Raw genomic sequence first — 24,237 nt, 5'->3', positions numbered from 1 at the left:
GGTGTTTGGTGACCGTGCAAGTGCTTTTATAGTCTGTAGGAAATATTCTTATTTGCGAACCCCCATTGTCTGGATTTAGTTGAAGTAGTCTGTTTAGTGGCTTTGTCATGAAAGAAATTATTCAGAAAACCCCTTTAAATTATGTTACATAACCAAAATCTTACAAATGTAAACTTTGTTAAAACAAGGATGAAAATGTTCAGTGCATAAAGCTTTTTATGTTACAATCCCATTAAATACCAAATGTATGAGGTAAAAACATAATGAAAATGCATTCAGTCTGTTCCTGAAAAACAAGAGAAATCTGAGGCATAAGGTTATGTTTTATTCATGGCACTAGTCTTACTCAGCTGGAACACATAAGGGGCAGGGGAAGAGGAGGAGGTTTCTAGACAGCTTTGGTCTTGGTAAGGGTGGTAATGCCATTTACTTATCCTTTTATTTGGCATGTGCACAGATTGGAGTGTGTTTTTACTATTGAGACCATCTTTATTATTTATTTAATCCAAATGTAGCTTGCTCAATTTATTCTAATACAGTATGACTGGCATTGAGCAATAAATGGTTAATGTTTTTACTTTGCCTTCAACATTGGCATTGACTTAGTCCACATATGTAAAATCTAGTGAAATACCATAATTGCCTAATATCGCTGCTTCTATTTTTTTTCTTTTTTTTTTCTTTTTTTTTTATTTCTAGTTTTCAGGGCCCTGTGAAATGAATGTATTAGGCCGTGTATCAGCTGTATTTCCCGATTGTGGCTCCCGTGAACTGAACTTAAAACAAAATGTGGTGTATGATGTCCTGAGCTTTAGACCTATTGCAGATCTGTAGTCCAGTGTTCACGTAGCGCCTCGGTAGTTATAAAGCCGGTATAATTCTGAAATGTCAGTTCTCAGGGCCTGGAAATACATCCAACAGACTATATTTCTTGGCCCATATTTATTTGTCTGAAAGGGACCTAACTCTTTACGATATACTGTATGTAAAAAATAACTTTGACAATGACTTCTATGTAACAGTTTGACAAATTTGAGGTATATTTTTATTCGTTATGATTTGAGTTAAGAGGACTAATTTATGAATTATAAATGTAATTAAAGGGAAGACATGAGAGGTGTCAGTTATCATTGGTAACGCCATCATTCTGCGCACACTGGCATACCTCCTTTCTTAGAAAGCACAGCCACCAAGTTACTTTCATGACACACTGTCCGTTCCTTACACGTCCATGCTGCCATGAACCTGCACGTCTTGATGCTGCTGCTGCTGCTTGGTGGTCGCGTCCTTTTTGCTACACAACGGGTCCGCTTAGTAAATCTTTCCCAGTCTATCTTTGATAGTCTGCAAATATAAAAGTCTGCTTCACGTGTCACACACTGCTTGAGTAATTTTGTCCCTAGCTTGCTAGTAGCCTGATGAGGTTCCCCTTTCCTGTCTGCATACTCAGTGATTGACCCTGGCTTGCTCCTGATCTCATCATAGTCTTCTGAGTTATTCTCTGTTGCATAAGTTTGAACTCTGCTTGTTCTGTGACTTTCTCCCTGCATGCTGCCATTATTTTCTGATCGTTTGATACTGATTATAGCCTGTTCCTGACAACCATATGTGCTGCTCATCCTGACTATACTCTTGACCACTGAACATGAGCTGCTACCCTTGAACTTGCCCTGCTTCTATTGGCACTGCACTATAGTCCATGACCTGTATGGTCATAAATAACATACACCCCAAGGCCCATCTATGAGGTACTGGCCTGATGGTCTCCCTGCAATGAATGCCACATGCCTGTATAGGTGTTATAAGAAGAATGATAAGATTGGTTGCTTAGACAATACCCTTAGGAATGGTCCTAAACCAGGCTGGTTTGTTGATACACTGGGTCTGTATGTTCTTAGGCCTCCAGGATATAGGGTTCCAAAACTGGTCTTTTCATTAGTCTTTAAATGTTGTAATATACTTTAACAGATTTTGGTTTCCGGCTCTGAAATCCTTTTTTGTCTCTTCTGTATTATTTCCATTGTTTCTCTAATGCTGACTGGTAACTCTACTCTTCTTACTTTAAGTACTAAAGGTTGAATTCTTTTATAATGCAGGGAAGCTGAGGCTCGAGGGATCACTTCAAACTGTTATATATTTTTGGCATTACATAGCATCTGGTATGATGAGATGAGATCTCTTCCTTCATATGACACCAAAATCAAATATCACTGTGTTATTACCATAGATATTACTAATTAGAAAAACAATTGGGATTGTGAGCAGCTGTATGTATAAACATGCCAAACCCAGTTGTGTCTTCAACTGGTGATAACTCTGGAAACATCCGGTCCCTGGTTCTTTGTTGTCACTCTGCCCAAACATGAAATTTTTAGCCAGTTGGAATATTGTTACGGCTCAGCAACTGATTGGCCGCATTACTCATGTGTAGGCCGCAAGTTACTAAGCTCAGGGACCCAAAAGGATCCCCAGCCAAATGGACAGGTGAACATACAGTGTAAGGAAGGGTTAAAGATATGAACTGGAACAACCATCTTAAGCAAGCACACAATGTATAGTATACAACAACTCTAGTATGTATTTATAAAGTTTATTTTATATATATATATATATATATATATATATATATATATATATATATATTATAATATAACCTTTTGTTTTTTGCCACCTTATCTTGCCTTTAAGTTCCAGGATAAAGGCTCGAAATCTAGGCAATGCAAAACAGGTGTTTTCCAGGAAAATCTTGTGTTGTGAGTCAGTCATATAACCTTATTTAATCAGTAGTCTGGTTGGGGAGAGTCTTTAAACCTTGATTAAGAAAAGACATGCTAAGTAATAGATTAATACAGCACAGATGCCTCCGGTGTGCCAGCTCCGCTTCCAGAGTCCATTTAGTGAAGGCTCCAGAGGAAGATTCTAATGGATAAAAGAATTACTGGAAGCTCAACAAAATGAACTTTTCTTTAGCGCTATAGCTTTCAATAAAATCGAAGTTACAAGTCGCACATTCCTAGTTAACAGATGCATTTTATTTTTTAACCTCTGGGAATTTTTGACACATGCACTGACTTGGTTTGTTGCCAAGAACGCATCAAAGTCCCTTTATCTTTGGGATTTAAGCATCTGGTTGGGAACCCGTTCAGCATTTATGGTTTGTGCTGCCCATTTTTGTTTGTCTGACCAAAATGATAATACCAGCATAAAATGTTATCTTACATAGTAATACCATTCTGTGTGGCATTAAAAAATAAAAAAAAACTAAAATAAACAATTAGTAATAGCCTTTTACATACATATATATATATATATATATATATATATATATATATATATATATATATATATATATATATAATCTGGAATGTATACAACTTGCACAAAGTAAGAATCTGGACAATTCTCCTTTTGTAGCAGTTGCATTTTGACCAGAAAAGAAGATAAGCTAGTTACAGATAATTTAAATATAATAAAAATAATAAATTGTAAAAAAAAATTGGATGGGATTCTAGCATTTTTGGAAATAGTAGCATGTTATAACTGAGGAAATGCTGGGGGCTTCACTTTAGGTATAATTGAAGCAGAAAGTCTGCAGAGAAAAGCTGTGCGGGAAAAACCCCAATGCGTTTCCACCGTGGTTTTTTTTTTGCAATGCTTTTTTCCGCTGCGGCCCACTATATGTCCTTAGCCTAAAGGTGGCTTCACAAACATTTTTCTTTTTTTTTTCTATTTTTGTTATTGATAGATGCCACATAATCCAGAAGTGGATTCAAAAGGAGTAAGAAATATATATAGATAATGTAAGCTTTTAATAGTAACTCTGTCATGTAAAGAGTGAATGCAGGAGACTGACAGAGCAAAAAGCCTATGAGATGCCAGTGTCAGTGATGTCCAAGAAGGGAATGTCAACTTCTGCCGTTCAGCCCAGTAACTTGCACAACTAATTATTGCCTATGATACCAAGAATTGATAGTATAGATAGCAAAGCCTAAAAAATGGTGTTACTATTCTAATACAATTCTGTATAAAAGATTTGCCTACATCATAAAGTAATAATATTGCTAATCAGAGCAAAATATGCTGGAATTTCTCCTATTACACATGGCTCAGAGTGTCTTCAGATCAGTGTTGCTAGCGCTGAGAGCGTCTTCCTAGAGCCCTTTTTTTGTCTTCACTTTGACACGCTGCAACATAAGTTATTTATTGCACATTTCTCTAATGATGAGGGCATGGAAAAACAAATGCACTGCAGACGTTGATGTATTTCTTTACCCAGACTTGGTAAGTAGATAATCACAAATTTGTAATTGTCAACTTTTTACTGCTGTGTAATTAATCCATAATTTCCTTTTGGGTATGATTGAATTATACTTGCCACATATCTGTCAATGCCAAATTCTTTATTCTAAGAGTCATTATCATAAATCAGAGTATTCTATATCCGAGTATGAGGACCTCATTCAATTACAAAAAAAATTAAATAAAAAAATTCCACAGCTCAAGAACATAGCCTTTTTCATGGTGACAATCTTAAAGGACAAGCTTTTATAGAATAATACATCTTGAGCTGCCTTGTTTGAACCATTTATGGCTACATACAAATGTGCCTAATCTTACCTTAGATGAAATTTAGTTAAAGAGAATCTATCACTGCACCAACTACTTTAAAACGCTCCTATAGTCCTATATATACTGTTAGCAGAATAAAAAACATACCTTTCTTAATTTTCAAAGCCCCATTGATGCAGAGAAAAAGCACTTTTATTCCTTATTCAAATCAGGATCTTGGAGCACAGGTGGGGTTTCTTCCATCACCAAGCACTGCTTCATCATCACTAAATACCCCCATCCTGCATTTTGCTCCTTCCTCTGGGTAGTATGATTTGATCCTCCCGCACTATGGGAGCGATTTAAAGTGTGTAGGAAAGTGGGGAGCAGTGATAGGACTCCCTTTAAAGGTCTCTATCAGCACCAAAAACATTATTAAACCAGCCCCTGTTCTTTGTAGTGCTCAGAGCTATGAGTACAGTTCTATCATTTGTTAATGTAGTAGCTCTTTAATTTTGGTGAAAATCTGCTTTTTATTTTTATGTAAATGAACTATGAGTGCATTGGGAGTGTGTTCTGGGGAGGCTGAGCATTGCAGCAAGATATTCCTCTTGCTCAGAAGAAGGCGGGGGTAGTTCAGATTACCTTAGTGTTACTGGAAGAGGTATTAAGTGAGAGGACGATATTCGCTTATTTGCATAGGACTGAGAAAACAATTTTCTGTTAGTCATTCTACAAATTTATAGCCCTGTGCTCATGGCTTTAATCAATATAAGGTACTACATTTGGTTTCTAAAAATTTTGTTATTGACAGACTCCCTTTTAACCTCTTTCTACTGCAGGCATTTCTCAATTTTTGTTTTTGGGCCCCCCGTCTTCCAAACCCTGTAATTTTATTTTTCCATTCACAGAGCCATATCGAGGCTTAATGCTTGAGGGACAAATTGTACTTTGTAATGGTACTATTTAATATTCCATGCGATGTCCTGGGAAAAAGAAAAAAAAAATACAATGGGGTGGAGCTGAAGAAAATTCCTTACAGCTTTGTTTCTCCAGGGTTCACTGTGCAGCCAAAAATGACATGTAATGTGTAGTCTATAGGATTCTAGGGATACCAGATTTATATGGTTTGCTGTATGGGAATATTTTTATATGTTTGAAGACCAGGCATTTTCAGATCTGTGGATGTTTGTTTTATTTTTTACAACTGTATTGTAGTCTTTGGAAGGTTCACTACATAACGGTTGAGGATGGTCATAGACTGGGGCCCTACATAAGGTAAACGCTGCGATTTTTGCTGCGACGTTTTACAGCCTATGCAAAGTTGATGTGATTGTGGGTAATCCCATCCACACATTGAAGAAAAAGGAAAACTCTACAGTCTTTCTGTGAAATGCTCTGCTGGAAAATCAGTGATATGTTTCTACATTTTTCCTTTTTTTTCGGGCAGAAACCTGGCGGACCCATTATAGTTTGTGGAGTCTATGGGTAACCGCTTTTTTAAGTGGATTAGCTTTCGGTTCCTGGGGTCCGTTGAACAGAAACTTGAATGCAGGTGTGAACATAACGTAATACTGCCCATACACATGCAAGATAACTTTGATAATGGGGCAAAATACTGCTATGTTGCTTAAACAAATTTATTTCTTAAGATAAAGGACCAGTATCTAAATGCAATTTTTTGCTGTTTATTTCCTTGCACCACCTTTTTTCTCAATAATCTAATTGGTGCTAATTATATTTCTAGGTCTAATAAGTCTAATCACAATTTATCGGTATCTCTACGGTTCATTTCATTTTGTTGTGGGGTTTATCAGGAAAATTAAAGGTCACTTATATATATGTATCACTACATGAAAGGTCACATGAGTACATTTCTGCTTTTATTATAGCTGTAACCTTTATCCTATTTCTGTACTCCACTGTATGTCACGTTTAAAGGGATCCTATCATTAAAACACAATTTTTTTGTGACTAATACGTAGCAATATCCTTAACAAAGGCTATTCTTCTCCTACCTTTAGATGTCTTCTCCGCGCCACTGTTCGGTATAAATTCCGGTTTTCGCCGGGATGCAAATGAGTTCTCTCGCAGCACTGGGGGCGGGCCCCAGCGCTCAAACAGCACTGGGGGGGTCCCCAATGCTGCAAAAGAACTCTCCAGCGCCGCCTCCATCTTCTTCAGGAACAGCCTCTTCACGCGTCTTCTTCTGGTGGTGAAACTTCTAGGCCTCGGGCAGAGGCGACTGCGCATGCCCACAGGCCACAAGAAAATGGCCGCTTACTTACTGGTCCAGACTAAATGAAAGGAGGTGCTAGGTTTTGGGGCTTTGTTGATCCAATTATGAAAATCCAGGAGGAAGGAGAAGCATAGGGTTTTCCACAAGGGACAACAATAGCAGATGGGCAAGGAGCTCATTGTGCTGTATTTTTTTACATCTTTAGCCTGAGGCCTCATGTTGCTGAAACACTGCTTTTTTTTGTTGCAGATTTTGTTACTTTTTTGAGCCATGTGAAAATAGTCTTATTTTTCTTTTTTCTTTACAGTCATGTCTTTTTTGACTAGGCAGAAAAGTGCTGGTAAAAGATGGTTATGAAATTAATACAAGATTATTTTTTCGGCATTCTATTTATGCTATTGGATATCTAACTCTTTTTTTCTCTTATTTCAGAAAGCCATTGCCTATCTCTTTCCCTCTGGATTATTTGAGAAGAGAGCTCGACCACTTATGAAGGTACTGTGGCATCATATATATGTATTTCACACCGCACAAGTGTAAGTACACAAGTGCATATACACACACGGTACATGCAGAATGCACAGACACATTATAACACAACTCTGCTGCAGGCATAAGAGATACTATATCTCCTTAAAAGAAAAACTAGGCATTGATCTATAAGGAGCTACTTTCCAAAACATGGCACTAAGGCAAGTTCCCTTTCTTCCTCTCAGCCCTGTCACTTACTCACATATAGATGTGCGTCAACTTGTCATCTCCTGCACAGATTGGTATTGAATAGGAAAGGAAAGAGGTATATTCACACAGCTCTCTATAGGGTCAGGTAAAGCTCTTTATCAGTGCTTTTCCCCATCATTACAAAAGCAGTCAAGGTTTTTTTTCTTGCCAAACGTGTCTTCTAGTCTTAAAGGTTATAATTTCATGTTTCAGTGGCTGGAGGGGAGTTATCCTCAGATTCCAGTATGCATAGGTCTGTAGTATCTAGAACCATGGTTCTAGTGTAGCAGATAAGAGACTCTGGATTGTGCTTCTTTTTGCAGAGATGGAGACAGTTTTATAGGGGTTCTCTTGGAATAGAATAAAAACTAGAAAAAAAAACCTCAAGGTACCTGCTCTTGGTAAGATGCGTCATTAGGCATTAGAAAGTGCAAAACATGCGATTTATCATCCATTTATAAAACACTGAGCCTTCATAAGCAAAAAGTCTTGCTGATCTTTTTGGCCCAGGGCTTCAGTTTACTGTTCTGATAAATATTTCCTTTGTTTTTTTGTTTAATATTACAGCACCCTGATGAGATTTTTCCAAAGCAACTGGGTGAGTTACTTGTATATTTTATGCAGCTTTTTTTCTCTTCTTCTTGAGCATCCTGTGTTGCCAGGAGTGGTGGTTTCCCCAGTCACTATGGAGGTTCCAAGTTCCCTATTCCTCCTTATTAAAGGGGCTCTATCATTGGGAAAAGTTATTTTTAGCTAAGCACATCCTTGCATAGCCTTTAGAAAGGCTATTCCACACCTACCTTTTGTATATAAATTGCCTTAGTAGTTTTTGAATAAGTCAGTTTTTATTCACATGCTAATTAGCCTCTAGCGTACACCCCAAAGTGTCTGTGTGCACTGTCTGCTGTATGTATATGAGAGCAGAGAGGCTGCTGTGCTGATGACTCCTCTCCCTGCTCTCCCTACTTGCTTTCTAAAGGCTATGCAAGTATGTGTTTAGCTAAAAATGACTTTTCTCAATGATAAAGTCTCTTTAACAAATAAGTGCTGAGGAGTAGCTTGTTTTGAGCATGCACACTTGTGCTTCATATAACACTATAGCAGGAGGAAGTGCTTGGGGACATCCTATCCTAGTAATCTCTAATGACCCTTGCCGAACATGTGGTTAGGTGATAAATATTTGTGGGAAAACCCATGCAAGACTAAGGCCGCACGTCGTGTAAAAGCAGCAGAAGTGTCAAAAAAGCTGAATTTCCACATCATATGGCCTTAGCTTCGGACTAGCACTTTAATTGTGTGATGTGATGATGGCGTATTGTTAGTTGCAAGCCAAAGTCACCAAACTAAAGTTAAATTGCACCAATTTTTAGGTGTGCAACTTGCCTCAGCCTTGATTATACTATGGAGCCTTAGCTTAAAGGGGTTATCTATGGTGAAAAAGAGGCATTCACAAAGGAGCATCATATCTCATATTTTACCTCCCCTATGCTGCCATCTGTATTGATTATTGCATAGATGGAGTTCAAAGTCAGATTAATCCATAAATGGGGCTATAAATTGTGGACTTCTGTGCCCATACATCTTCAGCAGCCTAGTAATATGAGATGTGAAGGAACTTGTATCTCCTGGTGCTTCACTTACAGCACAGCACTTCAACAGATTAAGGCTCTATAAACTGCCTTTTTGGTATCCTTTTGATGTATATACTGAGAAATGCTTTCAATTAATGCCTCTGATGATGCAGTTAAATTACTAATAGAACACCATTGTCAAATATGTATTCTACACACTATATGTATTTTTGTGATGCTAGTCTTTATGGAAAATCGCAGCAATGAGTGCGACAAAAGGTATTATAATACATATATCCCTATCAGATGCCAAAATGGCACTCTTGAAATCAGTCATATACCACTTTGGGTGGAAAATTGATGAAGTGTAAAAATTTGGAGGCAAATAAACATACAATAGTTCTAATAAAGGTTTACCGTAATCCCATTTCAGGCCTTCATGATTGTGATAATATTTATCTGTATGTCACAGCTAGAAGTCAGCAGAATTACGGAAAGAGTCGAGCTGGCTACTCTAATCCCATAGACGTGATTGGGAGTTGTGAAAAGAGTGCAGCATGGCTGTTAACTTCTGACCGCAGCACTTCAATGGGTATTCCCATTTCAGCCATAAAGGGCAGAGATGGGAATACCTCTTTAAGTTACATATAATGTAATTTCTTTCAGTCTGTATTAAACAGCTATGGTCTTCCTAATCATTCAGTTTTTAACCAGCACTAAAGATAAGTAAAGAGCTCTATCAATAAGTTAAATTTGGGGCCCCTTTAGGGCTAGTTCACACGGGGTTCTACGTGAACACATCCCATTGCGGCTTTCCACTTCGGATTGGGCCTAGTCCGGAGGGTGGTGTCGCGAGGTGGGTGGCGGTAGGATTTTGACGCAGATTCCAAGCAAAATCTTGACCATTTTGCCCTGTGTGAACTAGCCCTTATACTGTATAATGCATTATATGTAATTGTTGTAGAATAGTAAGTTATGGTTTTGATGTATAATGTAGACCTAAACATGGTACATGACTTCTGTAAAAATCTGGCTAATATCTCAGTTTAGTAAATGTGTTAAAGTGCCTTTTTCTCCAACAGCAATTCAGTGGGGAGAAGACAAGCGTCCATTCCACTTTCTATTTTACACTGGCAAGCAGGCGTTTTACTCATTACTGCATGTAAGTATCTTATGTTGTCTGATATCTTGTGTGAATGGCAAGCTAAAGTATTAAATAACACAAGGGACCTCAACAAATAGACTGGGCCTCTATGTGAGATGATTCAGTGAACTAGGCTCCATGGGTTACCTGTGTGTATGAGCTAATGTCAGATGGGTCTGGCAAAGGTCTGCCTTTGTTATTACTAGAGATGAGCAAACACTAAAGTGTCCGAGGTTCGAAATCCGATTCGAACAGCCGCACACTGTTCAACTGTTTGAACGGATTTCGAACCCCATTATAGTCTATGGGGGGAAATGCTCGTTTCAGGGGTAGGCAACATTCGATAAAATCATACTTACCAAGTCCACGAGTGACGGTCGTGCTGGATTCTGCTTGAAGTCTTCTCCCGGCGCAGGGTCCCCACGTCCTCTTCCGGGTGGAATTCACTCTGCCTAGGCATCCGGCCTAGGCAGAGCCGACTGCGCATGCGCGTGCGGCTCTGCCCAGGCCAGACGCCTGAGCAGAGCCGACTACTCATGCGCGTGCAGATGCCTAGGCAGAGTGAATTCCACCCAGAGGAAGAAGCGGGGACGCAGCGTGGAGAAGACTTCGGAAAGGTAAGAGAAGAACCAGCGTTGATTGGCAGAATGTATAGCATTCTGCCAATCAACACTGGTTCTGCATCGAACCTTAAACTTCGAACAGCTAGTAGTGTTCAATCGAGTACGAGTATTTCTAATACCGTAGTATTCGATCGAACACCTACTCGATCGAACATTACTCGCTCATCTCTAGTTATTACATGAGATTTAACAGGGTGTTGGTGAATGTCCTGTCAATGAATGCGGTGCATGCTGCATGGGGAAGATAATGCATGTTGGAGTATCCTAGTACTAAGAAATGTTCAACCTTGTTTGAATTTGAGGTTTTGTTCTGTTTTTGGCGAATTCTGCCAGTTTGGAAATGGGTTTTATATAGGGGTTGCTTTAAGGATATGTATGTAAATTATTGTCTTATTTTATGCAGCCCATATGGATGAACTATTAACACTCCCAATCCTACATCTGTTAATAGTGGATGAGAGCGGAACAAAGCATGCATTCATTATTTATATCGCAAATACAGTACGCAATGTAAAGTTAGACATACCTAAACAATGCCATCAGAAAACTTTCCATAATGAGCCAATGCACTGGTTCTCATAGAGAAAAGTTGTAGCACATGGCGTGCTTACTGTATGTCTATAAAATGGCTCCTGAGAGTTTCTTTGTGCCTCCATACACCCTTTGTACACACTTTAATATTCAATCTGTGTAGTGAGTCTTAAAAGATATATTTAGGCCTCATGCCCATGACCATGGGCATTATGAGTGTGCTAGCCATTAGGGTTGAGGGATCGGAAAAGATCGGATTCCGATCGGCGATCGAGTAAATTTCGCGATTGGAATTCCGATCCCAATCTTTTTAGGCGAGATCGAGTTCTGAGGTTATTTCCCACAATGCTTTGCTACTGGCCAAGCATTGTGGGAAAAGCTAACAATGTTAGCTAGGTCCCATAGGAATGAATGGATGCCGCTTAACCCACTGCGCGCCGGCTGCTTCCATTCATTCTAATGGGAGACTAGCTAACATCTCTAGTAGCTAACACTCCTCGCCCTGTACCCGCCCACACTCTCCTAAGCCACAAGCCCCACCTTCTTCCTTGGTCTGTAACACTAACCTGGGAGGCCAGGGCAGCGAGGCGAGAAGAGGAGTGAGTAGGATGCTGTGTAGTGAATAGGATCGTTTTTAAAATCTGATCTTCGATTATTTAAAATATCCCATTGACTTGCATTGGGATCAGGTTCGAATGGAAAATTGAGAATTCGGGTTCGAAATCTCAAGATCGGCTCAACCCTACTAGCCATATTTTATACAGCCATTAATTTCTATGGCAGAGATAATAACTTTTCTATGGATATACAAATCAACGACTAGTACACCAGGGGCAGGGCCACGTTTGCCTACAACACAAGTGATCTGAATGTCCTCTAAAATTGCTGTCCAACAGTGAATGACATTTTGAGCCTCTGCCTACATTACCACTGTCTGTAGGCAATTCTTGCAAATCAGAACTTGTCCTTGATGCATTTGAGGCTGATTTGCATATCCATAAAAAGTTGATTATCTTTGCATTGCCTCATTAGTTTGTGGTTACAGAATACAGTACAGGCTCTGCTGTATCCTCTGCAAAAGATGCAGGAATATAATTTGAAATGGACATTGACTATCCCCTCGTTCTCAAAGAGAAGCCCAACGTGGGCAGCAGCATTTTAAATGGTAGACCTCCAGATACCGACTCCCTGCAGTCTGGCCTAGATACTGTCCATGCTTATTTCATTGAAGATGCAGCAAAAACTGGTTTGTTTGTTTTTTTGCTTCTCATTCATTTCAAAGTGGTTTGCAAGGCTGAATCTGCCTGAAGATAGGTCATGACTCATGACACTTCTTTTTTTTCTTTAGCTGAAAAATCATCTAGAGATAAAAAGAAGTGTCATGACACCCATTGAAATGAATGGGACAGCTGGGAGGCGTTTTTTTGAGGTGGATTTTGAAGCGAACCTAGTTGGACCAAAGCTGAACATAAGGGTTTATTTTCCTTGTGTGGAGGCATTTTATTATGCTTTAGTCTGTGCTTGGCTCTAAAAATGCCCCTCTAGATTTTAAGTGAACTACTATCTACTATGGTGGGTTGTAGGCCACACTGGGAGTATTCCAAACATACTTTCCTAAAAAAAAAACAAGGAAAACCCATAGGGTCCATTCGCAAAGAGGAAAATGGTGCTGAATTTTGAAATTCTGAAAATGGTGCTAGCAGAAAAAGGAACCCATTGTAGGCAATGGGAGACTTTTTTTTCAGCGCTGAAATTCAGCACCAAATTCAGCGCCATTTCCTCCGTGTGAATGGACCCATACATGTCCAAACACGGTCTCTTTCTCCTCTGCGGCTGGCTCCAGTATTTTAGCAATATTGGAATACCCTTGCCTGTGGCTCCCTGAGGTGGTCTGGATTATGACAGCTGAGAAAGCTGTGCTACTCTCTTTCTGCATGCTTTTCACAGGAATTTGTTCTTGCAACTTTAAGCTTTGTACATTGTTTCTGCACACAGCATGGGGTTCAAGTCCATTCCAGATTTGGAACCTTAGACAGATGTTACCACAGATTACAAACATGTCAGTTACTGATTTTGCTGCAATTTCACAAATCACAGAATTCATTATTCAAGCTGCGTTAGGGCACAAATATATACAAGCAGTAAATTATTATATAAAGTAGTCCATGCTTTAAAAAAAAAAAAAAAAAAAGCTTTGTTGCCCCACTGCCATGTAAATTTCAGTTTGTCCATATGCAGATAGGGGAAAAGTGCATTAGGGCATGTATTATCTTGCTTTGGTCTTTGTTTTAGATTCCAAAGATATATTTGGAAAGTGTAGAACCCTCTACAAGGTACTGTGATTAGGTTTCTAACCAATGTACTGCTAACAAATTCACTTTAAAGCCAGAACAGACAGTATATGCACAAGATAAAATGCTTGGCAAATATTTGGCCGGCAAAATAATTATCAGTACTCAACTATTTGGAAGTGTGCTGCTTCGAAAGATGAGAAACCTTGAGGCCTCATGCACACAACACAGTGTACAGGTCAAATGGGATCCAATTTTTTTTCATGGAATTCCCTTGGATGATATCTCCTCCGTTGATTTCAGTGGTGGTGGGGGGAGAAGACTCCGTTCTGATTCATTTTCATGGAGCATAATAGGACCTGCTCTATAAATATCACTATGAAGCATGGGAACCCCCTTCGGAAGAGCATACTCATTATGTTATGCATCCAACTTGGTCACTGCTTAATCCCCTATCTGATGTAGCAAGGGGAGCAGTTCAACTGTAATTTTGTAAAAACAAAACATGGGATCCAATTTTCAACTTGTGGACCAGTCTTACATACAGATACTACTATTTGCAGGCATTCTGTGTTAACTTCCTGTAAAACAAAGTATCTTATTGTGGGAAGTAAGTCATAGTGAGAATACAGATGAAGAGTATTATATTTTTCTCTATTAAAATATCCTGTGCAAACGTTTAAGTCATTTGAAGCTGTGTCCCAGCTCCCTGTATCTAGTGTTACTGACACTGTCTGTTATTCTAGATGACTTTATATATTTTCATTTCTTGGCTACACAGTACTGCCGCTTTTTGGCTTTATTTTTAGAGAATACTATAGAAAGGAAATGGTTAAACAAGCGTCATGCAGCATCCTTTAGCACATGAGTATGATCCTTTACTTAAGTCACCTCTGCTGAATAGTGTGTTTTTGCCATGTCATACATGGAAAATAATTTGTCTTGGGCATTTTACATATAATTATGTACTTATGAGAATAGCTGTGTGGTATATTGGAGCTTGTGTAAGGTCTGTACCTTTTCCCTTACTAGACATATAAATGTGTATATAATATGTTTTTTAATGTAAGTTCTGTTGTTATCGTTGACCTTGAGCAAATGAGTTTTTGTGCCCTGGCAGAAATGAAAGGGGTGATAAATGCAGAGTGTGCCTTTGCTGAGTAATGGAGCCGCAGCACACTTTCCACAGAGGTTTTCTCTCCTGCTCAGCCTCCGGCAGCCGCAGGACCCCTGCTGTTCATTTAAATAGGTATGTCAAATCTGCCTGGAGATGCCGCCGGTTTGATCTGTGGTAATATTTGTGAAGGTTCCATATGGACTTGAGCCCCCCGCAGTGCTAAGAAATAATGTACAACGCTTCATGGTGCAGACGCAAATTTCCTCTGAAAAAGGATGCAGTGCTGCGTTTTAGCTGTCGGAGTGGATGATGGAGAGGACGCGCTAGGCCTGTCAACTCGTTACACGGATGGGTTGCACGCAGCGAGGCTGTGGAAAATCTGTGCCTTTTAACTTTTCTACTTAATCACGGTTGTAGCATTGCCTTTAGACTGTATGCTACATTAATTCTCTTCCTGCCTTCCGCCTCTCATCCCAAGTTTCATAAGGAAAAAAATAGAAAAAGTCTAGCATGCAGGTCTTGTCGAGGCCTTATCAAACAGCTGTCATCCCACAAGCCATTTGCATTTGTTTTGGCTGAAACAGAGCAACCCAAGGGCAAGATGTGTTTGTTGCATTCCATCATAATAAAGAAATTACACATTTTGGAAGGAATAAAGCTTTTATTTGTAGTGCTTGTGCTTCACAGCCATTTAACCCTAACACCTCTAAGTATAATGTCATAGACAATACTGAAAGCTTTAAAGTACCTCTGGCATTTAACCTGCCGGGGATTAGTGATATCAGATCAAAGCTGTACTTCAAGGCCCCTTTTCTTTCTTTTTTTTTTTTCTCATCTGTTTTTTTAGTTTATTATGCTTATCTGTGTATATGAATAATATTTGGATGTTAAAATATATATTTGTGTTTTCATATATTAAGCCAAATAGATATTTAGATAGGAAGCTTCTACCTTTCTGGAAATAAAACGTATGAAACTTCAAGCATGAATTTAGTTAAAGGGATTGTGTCTTGATGAAATTAAAGCTGTCTGGGTTTCTTTCACCTGTGGTAAAATTGCAGCTGCAAAATTGAGACATTATGTAGTGGCTTTTCACATGCATTACTGTCTATTTTAGGCCTGGCAGAATCACACCGAGGCTACAGTCATATCTTGGTTTTGCCCCATGTTAAACTTGGATGTCAGGACAGGAAAGTCTTTATTGAACATAAAATAAGGTAGAAAAAAGTCTAGTAAATGTATATGCTAAATACACACACACACACACACATACACAGTATATATATATATATATATATATATATATATATATATATATACAGTGTATATATATATATATATATATATATATATATATATATACATATACATATATATATATATATATATATATATTAGCTATACCCGCGACTTCGTCCGCGGCCCCTGACTGTCTGCGTGCCCCACCTGCAGTGCCGCCCCGGACCCCCACATTTGCCATGTGGGCACAGCAGGCCCGTGCAACAGCAGTGCGACGATGGACCTTGACCTTGCGCCCCACCGGCCCACTACCGCTCCTCTCGTCCCTGGACTCTCCACTTGCTTCCCTACCCGCTCTCCCATTCGCTTGCTCCCGCCTTCCTCCCAAACCTGCGACTCCGGGCCCCTTCCTACACCACCTCTGCCACCCTGTTCCTACGTGTACACACCCTCCCCACCCTTCTGTCTAACTCTGCCGACCCCCGGGGCCCCAGCAAACTCGCCAGTCCACGCCGCGCACGGGGCTCCAGCGATGCCAGCATGTGCGGCTCTCAGGTGCCGTCATGCACAACGCCATGTTGTTCATGTCAGTGTGCGGTCAGCTTGTGGCTGTATAGCTCCGCCCCCACAGTGACCTGGTCCAATCGGAGCCCCGCGCCTGACGTGGTGACGTCATGTGAGGTCCTTCAGCCTACACGGACCGTGAATTTAGTGCCTGCGGTTGGCAAACACGGCGATATACGTGGATTCTGAGGCGCATATGTTCTTTTCCGGGTGACAGTCTAGGTATGTGCGAAATTTCATTGAAATTCAGCCTTTGCGGCGTGATAGTGGAATAAACATACAAACATCCAAACACACAGGATTTCATACAGTATTTATGTGATTTTCTGTGTTTTTTTTGTTGTTGTTTTTTTAGGGGAACATCAGGTGATATATGCCACATCATGTATCTCCAAATTAGGTGTGACGCTAATATAGCATATGGATAGTACTTTAATTCCAGTTTACCTATACAAATTCATATTTTTATGTTAACAGGAAGGCATCTGTGCCCGTGTGTCTGTTGTTCTGATCCATCAGGGGCCAGATCAACGGCGACTCAGACCGCCAAAATAACAGACACCAACAATGGCTGATGGACTCCATTAATTATAATGGGTTTGCTGGATGTCTTTTTTCTTTAAGGGGGCATTCACACTGAGTAACGCCGGCGTGTATCACAGCCGTACACGCCAGCATTACGGCAGACTGCCGAACACTTCCCATTCACTTCAATGGGAGCGCTCGTAACAGTGGTGTTTACGAGCGCTCCCATTGAAGTGAATGGGAAGTGTTCGCCAGTCTGCCGTAACGCCGGCGTGTACGGCTGTGATACACGCCGGCGTTACTCAGTGTGAATGCCCCCTTAAACTGAAACTGCCAGCGACATTTGTCCATCACTACAATGGATGTGAATTCGGCTTTGTTAGGGGTTTGCACTTTTGTGTAAGTTTGTTATATAATAAGGTTCTAATATACTTTGTGTATGAGTACTTTACCATTTTCAGGATCATGCCCAACTAATATAGGTTATGGCTTATTCACTAAAAAGCTCTAAGATTTGGTCATTTCATTACCCCTATTTCTTTGCATCATTTAATAGACGCTGCTCCAAGGAATTTGACAGGTTTTTGTTTTTTTTCAGCTCACACTGTCACACAGTTTTTGTACCAGATATGCTAGGTTTTCTACTATGAAGTGGATGGGCTTGAGCCAGAAGAGACAAGGGGGGGGGGGGGGTGCTTCTGAGCTGTGATGCTGTCTGCCGCTGATTGGACAATCACTCCCCTTTGCCTGCTTCTCCCTAAAACCACTCCCTTGACACTACAGAACAATTGCTCTAGAATAGTGGAGGCTAGAGAAAAACTACTACAATCGGCAGCAACTATTAAAGGAGGCAAAGAACTGGAATTGGTGGAGGATGTGAAATGTCCACATGTAAGCATGATTGTCAGATATGAATGGTTCTCAGCCTGGTGGTAGTGAATTTTATACAATAGATGAAACCATTGCCCACAGGCAGGGTCCATAGAGCACTTAGCTTCTAATCCTCTGCTACTGCAGCATCTCTCCTATTTCCCATTGGTGTTTGATGGGATAGCTGTGGTGATGTTACATTGACAGCATGTGACTATTGCAACCTGCATGTGCCTCCAGCTGATTTTTATTTTATTTTTGCTCAAAGCATGACAACCCGATTAAAGGGAGTCTTGTCACCATAGTAAAGTTTATTAAACCAGTAAGGGTAGGTACACACTAATGTTAGGTAATGTCCGTTGCTCTCATTCATCACACAGTGAGACCTGCGGACATTAAATAAAAAATGTTGTCAGGGCACACTCCATCAGATATTCGTGATGTAAGGAAAAGTCCTGCATGTAGGACTTTTTCTTTCATTAGAAAAGTGAACAAACATGATGGACGACAGAGTCTGTCATGTTGTTTACATTAGAGTCAATGGGAATGAACACAGATGGAGGAGGCTTCACCTCTGTCCATTACCCAGTTACTATTAATGTCCGTTGCTGTCATCTTTTGACAAAAGGCAGCAACGGACAACATTAGGCTTACATGTTGCCATGATATTTATTTCCCATTATACAAATGAGAAGTCTGGAGCACCATTGCTCCAAACTGCTATGCTTAACACTGCTTTAATAAGCTCTCCTTCTCCCTACCTTCTTTGAGTGACAGGGCCAGGGAGGGAAGCTGAAATTTCACCTGGCCCTGTTACTTAAAGAAGGACAGGAGAAACAAGGAAGTATTAGAGCGGTGTGAGGTGTAGCAGTTTGGACCAACAGAGCCACACTTGGTGCTCCAGATTGCTCATTTGCATATTCTGAAATAATGAATATCATTGCAATGGAGACTCAAATTTTCCACTCTGAAAAACTCAACCATATGCAATATACCGTAATCATCCTTTCAAAAGCCAAGTATGATACTAGATTTATCCCTACAGAGAACATTTGTCTGCTTATAACTTTCTTTGGTGATCACACCTGATTATAAAGTATTTTTGTTTTTTGGACCAGCAACAATGCACTTTAACCCCCTTAACATATATGTGAGTGTGGCTTGGGAGTCATTTATAACAGTTAGACATTTTGTATTATACTTTATGAACAAATTTTGGCTTCGTTCGTGAAATCCTGTACTTATTGTTATTTTCCTTGTACATTGCAGTGAAGCTGAGACTGCAGTTTACATCAAGCAGACATATTCGGAATTATTATTTGAATAGGTTTGCAAAGTGTCCGCCCATGAGCATCTTCTGCCTCTCTGCGGCAAAACCGTTTTTTTTTTTTTTTTTTTTTAAATGGACACAAAGTCGGAAATGCAAGACTTTGTGTCTGGTTAAAAAAAAAACCAAAACAAAACTGTTTCGCCGTGGAGAACAGAAGACGCTCACGGGCGGACAATGACTGCCAGGTTTTCGTGAGAAGACAGAGACCCACAAATCGGAGACCGGGCGCAGATGTGAACCCGCCCTTATTACTGAAATGTTTTGGGGTTTTTTTGGTCTTTATTTTATGTAGATATACATAATGGGAAGTAATTTTAAAAAAATGCAGTGGGTGCAATGCATGACGGGGTATAATATTATATGTTTTAAATGTCTATTCAATGTCTTTTTAAGTATGGAATTCATATAAAGCAACATCAGTAGACCATAACAGTAAGATACATAACAAAGTGTGTGAAGTGACACCAAGTGGTGTTTCAGCAATTACCAGTACCGTTCTGCCAGCCACCCAGCATTTATTCTGCAGTTCTGTCCATTTGCACAGACCTTTCTGCTCACCCTTGACTTTATAAATAAATGTGATCATTTATTTAGTTGTGTTTTACAATATGTCTTTTATGCTCCAGTGACTTGGGGAGTTTAGTCTGAAAGCAGTGGTAACACAGCTGTGAATTGGCAGTGTTTATAAATGGCACACGGTGTTCTGGGTAATGTGGTCCTGTAGTCTTGTGCTTGCTCCCTTGCCTCAGCTGGTGTTTCGTGTAGTGACAGCCTCATTGCTCTTGTCTGTCCTCTGCTCAGTGGAGGGTTCGGCTGTGAATAGCAAAGCGCTTCTGAGTACTAAGTCTGGGAAATATCACTGCTATTAGTATTCATTTCCATACAGTTTAAATCCCATTTCTGGTCATTAGAGAATAACTAGAATGGATAACAATGTGTAAACCTGCTTGCCCTTTCCAGAGCATGGCATAGTCAATACCTGTACTCACAGCTGTTTCTTCTCTCTGCTTTCAATTCTGATTTTTTTTTTTTTTTGTAATAAATAAATAAATAAATTCTGCTTGGCCTATAACGACATATATATCATGAGCCAAGTCCTTGGCATTGCTTGTATTTTAGGTGAGCGCTCTTTAACAAGAGTACAATAACCGCAAATCCAATCTTGACTGTGGGTCCAATGACTCTGACCCACGAAGTGCCTCATAGGGATCTGTAGCCTGTCTTGGTTCATTAAACCGCAGTCTATACTATAAACCACATAGTACAGATTCATTGTGGCCTTATAGTGCCTGTAGAATTGCTATGCTGTTTGTTTGGGTTTTTTTGTTTTTTTTTGGGGGGGGGGGGTTGCATAGAGATCGATATATACTGTGATTTTTTTATTCTGTTTTTTGGGGTTTTGTTTTTTTCCCATCCACTAGAGGGATATACTAATCTGTTGTAAAACACGTGTGATGTGAATGGAGCCTAAAACTGTTCACATGGCCAAGCAGTCTCTTGACATGTTTTTCATAGATCCATGTGTGAGCAATTTATTTTAAGGATCCCTCTACCATCCATAGGTGAATAAGGCATGCAAAAAAATAAAGCAGGTTTCCAAAACACTGTCTGTGTCCTATGGGCTGGCAAAGCTCCAGTGAATTTCTTACCATATACCCCTATTCACCAAAAGGCATCTATTTTGTATGACCGGAGTTATGTATCCATGTGAAAGCATTCTGTTGTTTTTTTTTTCTTTTTGTTAAATAACAATTTTTAGTTCTAGTCGATTAAAAAAAAATCACAGAACCTGATTTACAGGATTCATTTTCAAGGAACTTCTCTCTTATTCTTTGCGGATGATCAGTAAGAATAAAGCCAAAAACTGACAAATATTTGTGTTACATGTAGCTTAAGCTGCAAATTCCCTGTAATTTTCAATGCTATGCAGTACAAGGGTGTTGAAACTACTACTAGAATTTGCAGTTTTGTAGCTACATAAGGAGGAGTATGTCTTAAATTTTAAGAATCCACTGCATGCTTGTAGAATTGTAGAATTTTTCCACTATATACATGGATGATATCTTTAATATATATCTAATATATATATATATATATATATATATATATATATATATATATATATATATTTTACACATGTATTTTACTGAAATTTGCTGCAAATTTTCAGGGTTTAGTGCAAATCTGTGGTAACACTCTAAACTGTTCCTAATAATGTCCATTTTAGGAAACCATGCAGATATTATGTCAGTTTAGGAGTATATATCTTGTACGTGTGTTCAAACACATATAGTAAATGTTTTTGCATGGTTTACCTTTACTATTTTTCTGTATTTTTTCTCTAATCTAAGGCTTAGGCTACATCTACACGACAGTCTACATTGGAGACTCTGTCTCAATGTCAGTCTGAAATTGTCAGATGAAAAAGTCCTACAAAGAGGACTTTTTTGTCTACTGGTTTCGATTTTAAAACAACAGACACCTGAATGACCCCATAATACTCATAGGGGTCTGCTGGGTTCCTGTATATCTGCTGATATAGTGGTACACCTGCCCATTGGTCTGGTCCTCAGAAGGACCAGAACAAGGGACAGGCCAGTGCTACTGTGAACCTAGCGTAAGCTATACCATTATGTTTCTTTAAACATTTTGTTTGGTAGTACATATGTTAGCTATCATTTATACACTATTTTGTTAGGAAAAATAATTATTTACTAGGAACATCCATGTAGTCAGGTGGATGAAACGAATAGTTTCAAATTCCTGAATGAAAAGAGAAAATAGAACAGTTTTTGTTTATCCACATGATTGTAAATATGCTGGTGACCAATGAGTCTGGTTAGAATGTTGAATATGAATCTACACTATTTGTGTGTGGCATGTTGACCGGTGATAAAGTAACATGGGAAGAATATGCTAATCTGTCTCCCAAGATGTAAACAGGGAGACAGTGCCTCTGTTTGCTGCCCTCTATAGCAAGCAACCCTGAACAACATGCCCGACTTCCCAGAAGCCTTTGCTGCATGATGCGAGGTTATAACCAAATCAGTTTCTCAGCTACGGACGGCACCGTTTCTGTCTCTTTGGACGTCATCAGCGCAGCCTAGAGAGAACTGATTTGGTTTAAGTGAGAGGCTGTGAGACCAGATTGTGGGGATAATGTCACTCCTTAGGGAGAGACCACCTTCTCAGGTGTGTGGAGACTTATAGCCATAGTTGCTCCACTGCAAAGGAACATGGGAAGAATATGCAAATCTGTCTCCCAAGATTTAATCAGGGAGACAGTGCCTCTGTTTTCTGCCCTCTATAGCAGTGATAGTGATAAAGTATGTATTCATACCCATGCACATCCCTAATTCTCGTTATTTTTTGTTTTTTAGGATGCACATGCAAAGTTTTTGTCAATTCGATCATATGGAGAAGAAGTTAAGAGAAAAGGCTTAAGTGCAGAAAATGAAAAACCAAGGATGTAGGTTTTTAGGGAAAAAAAATATACTATTCAAAAAAAGATTTGAAATAAGTCACTGGTGTACCAAAAAACTGTCTTTCATCTTACACCACAACTTGCTTGTGTTATTATCTCTTTTTTTCTGTGGGGAAAGGGGCAAGCTTTAAGATGCAGCACTGTGTGCCAAAAAACTGTACCAAAATGTTGGCATAATTTAGTTTTGTTTGGAAAATGAGGCAACTAATAGGTGATGTAACCTTAGAGGAAACAGTCTAAAGATTAGCCAGATTTATCATCCAGCATCAGCTACTGTGATAAATCTGTTAGTATTAGTAGGTTTGCCCCATTATTCTTATTTGGCCAAAAGCAGTTCAAGGAGTAGTCAAAGACTCATAGGTAATAGATACTGATGACCTATCTACTGATGATAGGTAATCTTTATCAATATATCATCAGCAGTGGGATCCGACATCCAGACCTCACTCAATTTGTCTAATTTGGCTGCCTGAAGCTGTATACAAGGTATATGGATGGAAGCGGCTTTGTTCATATTAATCTCCAGCACCACTACTACATCTGTACACTGTGTACAGCTTTCAACGATGTACACCATTCTGCAGAAAAGTGAGGAGTCTAGAGGTGGAATACAGTCGTAAAGTGTTTGGACCAAGTTATCACTGATTCACAGGGTTTTCTGTGCATCAATCCCATTGATGACATCTGTCATGTCCCAGTTACAAGTCAGAAGCTGTTTTTAGGTGGACGAAGAGTCATCTATGTGAAGTGGGATGTGATAATTTGTGTGGTCCACCTATCTCATTCCTGGAATACGCTCTCGTTATTGCTTTGTTTGGATCTTTACGTAGTGTTAAACATTTACTCTAAATCAATTTCTACTTCATAAAGTAAAATATTTCTTTACTGTTATGTATTAATTTACACCTTTCCTTTTAGATCTCTGTCTTTTACCACTCTGCCGCCTCTTTATGTCCTGATATCACCGATGCAGAACTGCTGTTCTCATAGAAAGGTGCTATTTATAGGCAGCAGTAGAAATTGTGATTTTCTACAGTGTTTTGGTTTCTCATCAAGCTACGGATGCCAATATTAGTGATGTCAGGTGATGCGTCTCTAATTGGCTGAATAATTAGTGGATGCGTAATGCTGTGTGTTTGTTTTGCACAGAGACCTCTCTGGCAGAAGATGGTTGATTAAGGAAGAATTGGAGAACCTGCTAGTAGAAAAACTGACTGACCAAGACGTAAGTAATGCTTTATTGCAGTTACATTTCTATCTGCTGTCTATGGAAGCATTATTAGATATTAATGTAAATTATTGTGAGATATGCAAAGTTTACCTTCACAATCCTTAACCGCTCTGCAATATTTGCTTTACAGTGTGTTATTTCAATATGGCATGGGTGCAGGATCTTAGTATGTGCTGTATACAGTGGGTGCTAGCTGGGTTAGCTAGCATC

General features: G+C 39.4%; 1 protein-coding gene across 1 annotated transcript in view; it reads left to right on the top strand.

The window, feature by feature from the left end:
• MRPS9 (mitochondrial ribosomal protein S9) overlaps positions 1-24,237 on the top strand; it is a 52,139-nt gene that overhangs the window by 13,646 nt on the left and 14,256 nt on the right. Inside the window, exons 3-7 of the mRNA XM_075265088.1 lie at positions 7,220-7,282; positions 8,075-8,105; positions 10,161-10,240; positions 22,693-22,781; positions 23,946-24,021. Of these exons, the coding sequence (XP_075121189.1) occupies positions 7,220-7,282; positions 8,075-8,105; positions 10,161-10,240; positions 22,693-22,781; positions 23,946-24,021 (339 nt within the window). The remainder of the gene's footprint in view (positions 1-7,219; positions 7,283-8,074; positions 8,106-10,160; positions 10,241-22,692; positions 22,782-23,945; positions 24,022-24,237) is intronic.

The sequence above is a fragment of the Leptodactylus fuscus genome, chromosome 2 (assembly GCF_031893055.1).
Source record: "Leptodactylus fuscus isolate aLepFus1 chromosome 2, aLepFus1.hap2, whole genome shotgun sequence".
Lineage (NCBI taxonomy): Eukaryota > Metazoa > Chordata > Amphibia > Anura > Leptodactylidae > Leptodactylus > Leptodactylus fuscus.
This window is presented reverse-complemented; position numbering and strand designations above follow the sequence as displayed.